Source organism: Ochlerotatus camptorhynchus, unplaced genomic scaffold (genome assembly GCF_037179485.1).
Source record: "Ochlerotatus camptorhynchus isolate MF236.1 unplaced genomic scaffold, CSIRO-AGI_Acam_v1.1 ptg000493l, whole genome shotgun sequence".
Taxonomy (NCBI): domain Eukaryota; kingdom Metazoa; phylum Arthropoda; class Insecta; order Diptera; family Culicidae; genus Ochlerotatus; species Ochlerotatus camptorhynchus.
Genome location: NW_027040978.1, coordinates 517,854 through 524,637, shown reverse-complemented (window position 1 = coordinate 524,637; position 6,784 = coordinate 517,854). Strand labels below are relative to the sequence as shown.

At 43.0% G+C, this 6,784-nt stretch overlaps 1 protein-coding gene across 1 annotated transcript; it reads left to right on the top strand.

Moving 5' to 3' along the window:
* Positions 1-248: 248 nt before the first annotated feature.
* On the top strand, positions 249-1,380 carry Vps2 (vacuolar protein sorting 2). Its single transcript, XM_065235531.1, has 2 exons — positions 249-945; positions 1,003-1,380. Exons 1-2 carry the CDS (start codon positions 394-396, stop codon positions 1,156-1,158), a joined length of 708 nt encoding a protein of 235 aa, XP_065091603.1. The 5' UTR covers positions 249-393; the 3' UTR covers positions 1,159-1,380.
* Positions 1,381-6,784: the final 5,404 nt, after the last annotated feature.

Sequence of the window (6,784 nt, the reverse complement as noted above, 5' to 3'; positions counted from 1 at the left end):
CATCATTATTTCATACATCAGTTTGAATTACGTTGATTGATATTACATTTTTTTTGCTGTGATTTACCCCCTTAATCTGAACGACACTTCAAGCACATTAACGGAGTTCATTTTTATTCACCATCCGACATCTGTCGGATTTGGTGGTCGAAAAACTAAATTGCGCCGGTCTCTCGCAAAGTGAGCTCTAGAATCGTGGAAGGTCATCCGCACTTTCCAGCTGTCAAATCAATGTTGTTTCTCTTTTGTTATTGCTGTTTTTTTTATCGGATGAGTCAGATCCGAAAAACAAATTAGAATCCAATTTTTTGCAATATTACCTTGTGAGACCACCGAAGTTCCGCTTTATTTCACCAGTTTTACCACTATTCGATCCGGAAAGCAACCAGCAAAATGGAGTGGCTGTTCGGTAAGAAAATGTCCCCGGACGAGATGATGCGCAAGAACCAGCGGGCTCTGAATAAAGCGATGCGGGATTTGGATCGGGAAAAGATGAAAATGGAACAGCAGGAAAAGAAGATCATCGCCGACATCAAAAAGCTGGCCAAAGAAAATCAGATGGATGCGGTCAAGATTATGGCCAAGGATCTGGTCCGGACGCGACGGTACGTCCGGAAGTTTATGCTAATGAAGGCCAACATCCAGGCAGTTTCGCTGAAGATTCAGACACTCAAATCGCAAAACGCCATGGGAGAAGCGATGAAGGGTGTTACGAAAGCGATGAGCAACATGAACCGGCAGCTCAATTTGCCACAGATTCAGAAGATCCTGCACGAATTCGAAAAGCAGTCGGAAATAATGGACATGAAGGAAGAAATGATCAACGACGCGATGGACGACGCAATGGAAGACGAAGGGGACGAGGAGGAAACTGATGCCATTGTCTCGCAGGTTCTGGATGAGTTGGGTCTGCAGCTGAACGATCAGCTGTCCGGATTGCCACAGGTTCGTTTTTGGTTTTACTGTTGGTTTGAGTGGGATTGTATTCATGATTGATTTTAGGCTTCCGGTTCGCTGGCGGTGGCTGGTGGTGTGAAAGCTCCTCAGGCTGCTGCCGTTGGAGCTGGCGGTGCAGCCGGGGGTTCAGGAGCTGGTTCTCCCGTGTCGGATGCCGATGCCGATCTGCAGGCTCGTCTGGACAATCTACGGAGGGAGTAGTCTGACGAAGCGGATTTTGTTTGAAATTTGTTCTACTTCAAACGGCGTCCTGTCACCTTGAGAATATTGATTGTGATTGTTTAAGCTTGATTCGATGTGGGTACATGTTTGTACTATGGCGGGGAGAAGTGAAAGTGTTCGCTTTGTAATGTAACTGTTTTCAAGATATAATTTCACCACACGTTTACTATAACTATAACTTTTTATTTATATTGCTAGGCAGGGTTTATTTGCATGAACTGAATTCGCTCTCGTTTGGCGACATTACTGAAAAAGGCCTTGGTTGGACGGAGCTAAATTTGCGAATAAATGTTGACTTTAGTAATATCATTTCTTTTAGTACGAATTTAGAGATATTCATTCTAAGCTTAGCAAATCGTCATGCAAAGTTCATAGTTATTATTTGCAGCTTCGTCCCGTTTTAGAGTCTCTCTCTATACCTATGTATTTGGCTGCAATAGGCAAGATACATTTAGGCGCAAACATTAAGGTTTTGCATATTAAGCCGAACAATGGATTAGTAGGTCCTAAGTATTATTGGCAAATTCTCTTCGTCAATTTTCCCTTTGTCATTGTAAGTCATTTCCAGCTATTTTCAACTCACTTTATTGAAAGAATCGATTACCTAGTATCTAATACGCCAAAGACGACAAGAATCGTTTTGATAGCCAAGCTATTAACAAAAGAGATGGTGAGAATCGGTTAATGTTACTTAGAGCCTAATGGATTGGCCGGCTTGATATATCAAGATGAGGTGCACACTAACTTGTAAAAAAGACTCATTTAGAAGAAAGTGGCTTAACCCATGAGATTTTTTTTTTTACTCATTAATGAGTAAGTGTTATTCATTAATGGGTAACTAATCGGATCAGACCCGTCCAGCTCACTAATAGGAGCCGATTCTTTTGAACAGCTCTTTAGCTCACATTTGAATTATAGAAATTTTGACACAAACTTAAAATCGTAAAAATATGTGGTTTTTGGTAACTCTAAGCTTAAAACTACATACAGTAGTAAAAGTGGTCTCAACCAATAAATATCTACATTTCAATTGAAATCGCCACTAACCAAAATGTGCGAACAACACATCAGTCAAATAAAAAAAATGTATGTAAGAGAGCTATACCTATCTCTCATGCTATGCAATCCAGCCTACATACAGATTTTATTGCTGATGTTAATTCTCCATTAGAATTCCTCTCACTATTCTAGGCTTCAGTTCCAGATAGTCAGCTCAGATCCGGATCCGGAGCTGAATCGTGAAGGATCGAGAAAAAAAAGATCCGACGAGTTGGATGGATCCGAGAGCTGGACGGGTCCGAGAGTTATCATCCTAAACAGCTCCCAGTGAATGATTCGGATCCGGATGTGAGTTGTGAGGTGGCGAGCTGCATTTCGGTTATTTGCTTTTGTGCGGATCTTCCACTCCCCATAGATTGATGGGAGGCGAGGTGAGAACACATATGCTGGAGGAATAACATCAGCAATAAGAGCCAGGTACGTTAATGTATTGGATAATACCAGTAGAAATTTAACATCGTGTAACACATGAGGGGGTTAGAGGGAAAGGGGTGTAAGTGACTTTGATCGATTCTATCAATCGAATTCCTTGATTCGTGTGCCATTCTGAATGCTAGATGAGAACCTCCTTTACCAAACTATGTGTCAGAAATAGCGCAAAATCTGTTTATAAAGCTGTGGCTATCAAAAGAGAAAGTCGATGAAGATAATCGAGCAAAGTCAGTTACATCCCTTTCCTTCTTACCCCCTCACATGCATATCTGTATCGCTGTATGGGCCGCATGGAAGTTTGCTTTTTTACCGTTGATGCTATCGATCAGTATGCACATGTTGTATTACGCGTGCATCTGGTTTACGCGTAAATGCGTAAGAGCAGTAATGAGTCCTTTTTTGAAAACTTCCGTTATAAGTAACGGATTGAACGATTTGGACTTGTGATATCAATGAGCTGATGAGCTCCGTTTCCTAAAATATGAACCGCGGGTCATCAGCTCACTATAGTGAATCGGGTCTTTAGAACAGCTTGGGAGCGGATCGCCCATCTCTAAATTGGAACAACTAATGACAGACGTCCATACTTTTGCTTTGATTGTGCATCAAAGTTTCTTGTGAACCACATGTCTAGACAGAGCTGGAATTAGGGCGTAACAGCTTTTGTAAACAATGACTTTTCTCGATGATTTCTAAAAAGTCAAGACTCGCCCATGCAAACCATCATTTTCATCGGATAGGAGAAGTCGTCCCCTACCCGACGGTTTTGTTGGTTTGCGTGGGTGTGCCTTGAATTCCTAGAAATCATCGCGAGAATCATTGTTTACAAAAGCTGTTACGCCCTAATTCCAGCTCTATCTAGATGTGATATTTATCTCGGAGAGCGCCTGAATGTATGTATCTCCTTACACGACCGTTGAATTTCACTCAAATTTATGTTCCGATTACCGTGCCAGCACCATGGTTTACTAATGTCCAAGCATGGACGTCTGTTATGAGTTGTTCCAATCAAAACCGGCAAAATGCGCTGCTTTGTTCGATTGGAACAACTTTTTTCAGTTTAGTGGTTGTCGTCCATACTTTTACTAGAGTGCTTTATGCTTTACTTCTTCTTCTTCTTCTTCTTCTTATTCACATTTCAAGCTTATTGCTTAGTGCATATTAGGTTATTGCTAATATGCACTAAACAATAAGCTGGAATTAGGGCTTAACAGCCCTAATGGCTTCTTTCGATGATTCTTAGAAAGTTAAGACTCGTCAACGTAAATCAACAACACCATCGGGAAGAGGAAACTTCCCCTACCCGACGGTTATGTAAGTTTGCGTGGGTGAGTGTTGAGTTCCTAGAAATCGATTATAGAAGTCATTGTTTACAAAAGCTGTTTCGCCCTAATTCCAGCTCTATCTAGAAATGCACTTTCACAGTTATTAGTTGAGAGCTTTCGATGCCAATACCAATGCATGAATTTGTATATTATGTGGCAAGAACAATGATACTCAATGCCCGGGGAAGTCGAGAAAATTTCCAACCCGAAAGATTCCCTCGAGCAGACCGGGAATCGAACCCATCGCCTCCGGTTTGGTAATACCGTGCCTTTATACTGACTAGGCTATTATGAGGCCCAATAATGCAAAATGCATAATGCATAATGCTTAATGCTTTACGCGGTTCCTAAATCAAGCTGAACATTGCATTAGGTTCTAAGTAACACTGACAGATTCTTTTCGTCGACTTTCTTGGTCATTAATGTCGAGCTAGACGATGTTGTGGATGGTGAGTGCTGTAGCCTAGATGTTTCTAAAAATTTTTGTGTTCCAGAACTCGCAGTGAATCCACCGATGAAGTGAATCTTCTATCTGTGAGTTGCATTTGCAAGAAAGGTTATTGCGTGAATTTCACGAGAGAGTCGTTTGTGATCAAAAACAAGTCGACGGGAGAAGTCATTGCCACCAAACTCGGTCACGCAATCGTCGTTTCATCACCAATTCGCCCGGGTGACCCTCATGAGCCAGGTCTAGCATTCGTGATCGCAAGCATTCCGGAACAACCAGCTTGTTTCCCCTGACTACCAGGTCTCCGACGAACTCCAATTCGTTCTTGAAAGGAGCAAATGACTTTGCTTGTTGTGCATCCCAATTTCCGGTGCGTAAGCACTGCTTTACGGCCTCCAAAGTCGCGTCTGTGCTGGTCATCTCTTCAAGCTGCTGCACGTCAATTGCCGCTGATTCCAGAACCGCTAGCACCATAAATTTGCTTTCAGGGTCAAACTCTTCCGGTGGTTGCTCCTCAACCAATCATGATATTGGATCTGCCACATTACTAGTGCCTTTCCGATATTTGACTATAAACGAAAATGACTGGAGCCTAAGCACCCACCGTTCAATCCGCGCACATGGTCTAGAGGTGGGTTTGAAAATCGCCTCTAAGGGTTTGTGGTCCGTTTCCAGCTCAAACTTGCGTCCCAGAAGATAGACGGAAAAACGCTCCACGGCCCAGACCAGCGCCAGAGCTTCTTTTTCCGTCTGACAATAGCGTTTCTCTGTGATTGTCAGACTTTTGCTGGCATAAGCAATTGGTCGAGGATCATCGTCGGTGGATCCTTCAAAAGAACTGCTCCGAGAGCCACAGGTGAGGCATCAGCGATAACCCTTGTCCGCAACATGTTGTCAAAGAATCGCAAGTGTTGTACGTTCCCTATCATCTCTTTAAGCTTTGCGAAAGATACCTGTTGTTCTTTGCCCCAGGTAAATTTAACCCCAGAGTGAGTTAACTCTCGTAGTGGAGCGGTAATCGTTGCTAGGTTTGGCAGAAACCGACCGATGTACGTCACCAAGCCAAGGAAACTCCGGACCTCCTCCGAAGTTGTAGGTGCTCGAAATCTTTGGAGGGATTCAACTTTACTGTTCGAAGGGTAGATGCCGTCACAAGATATGACATGCCCTAAAAATTCCAATTCAGAAACCTTGAACACGCGTTTACTCTGATTCAACAGTATTCCATATTCATTCAACGTAGACAATACTGCTTTGAGCACTTCATCGTGTTCTTGTTCCGTGCTGGCAAAAATTAGAATGTCGTCAATGAAGTTAACCACATTCTTGCTATAGGAACTCAGAATTTGCTCAAGGATTCTTTGAAATAGCTCTGGGGCACAAGCTACGCCGTACATAAGACGCTTGTATCGAAAGAGGCCCATGTGAGTTATGAATGTGGTTATGTACCGACTTTCGCTATCAAGCTCAACCTGATGAAACGCTTCTTTGACATCGAGCCGGCTGAACCACTTTGCAGACGTGAATCTTGGTAAAAAAAATCCTCTATTGTTGGCATAATGTGTCGTTCCCGCAAAATTGCTGCGTTTGCTCTGCGCATATCCACGCATAAGCGAAGATCCCCGTTGTCTTTAACCACTGTAACCAACGGAGAGCCCCAAGAACAGCCACCTTCAACACGCTCTATTATATCCCGAACCAGAAGCGAATTCAATTTATCTTCAACTTTCGTCATGAGTGCGATGGGAGGCCGCCTAGGTTGTTGACATACTGGTGATACAGATTCGTCTATCGGTATCTTTACCTGAATACCCTTGATCTTAGGAAATGGCTGAGTTCCTGTTGTGTTCACTACGTTAACCCCGTGAGTGCTCGGTAACCCGATAAATAAGACACCCAAGTCTGTAGCTGTGACTCGACCTAGTAGGCACTGCTGACCGCCTTTGACTACACAAAATGTAGCGACCGTTTCGAGAATCCTACCAGCGTCATCTATTGATACAGTTGTGTCAAACTTTCCCAAAAGTGTTAACGGCTTCGCATTTTCTCCATACGGCAGAAATACCTCATTGCAGTTCTTTGTTTGGTTCCATATCTTTGCTCCATTCACTTTGATGTACTTCCAAGATTGTTCGTCAACAATGTTTTTCTTACATCCAGAGTTCACGAGTACCTGTAATACTACTCCGCCGAACTTGATCCGAATCAGCTCACCTCCATCACTAATGCTGAACAGAAAGTTTTTACCTTCCTTGTCACCTGATGTTTCGATCTCGTTAACTTGGTACGACTTGAAACGTTTATTTGACCACCGCGATTCTTGCTTCGGAAACCGCTTGCG

What these genes read in the sequence shown, in the direction of transcription:
- Vps2 (XM_065235531.1), top strand. Translation starts at nt 394, where the DNA reads ATGGAGTGGCTGTTCGGTAAGAAAATGTCCCCGGACGAGATGATGCGC. An exon ending in AGCTGTCCGGATTGCCACAG is followed by an intron (nt 946 to 1,002) that starts GTTCGTTTTTGG and finishes GATTGATTTTAG; the next exon opens with GCTTCCGGTTCGCTGGCGGT.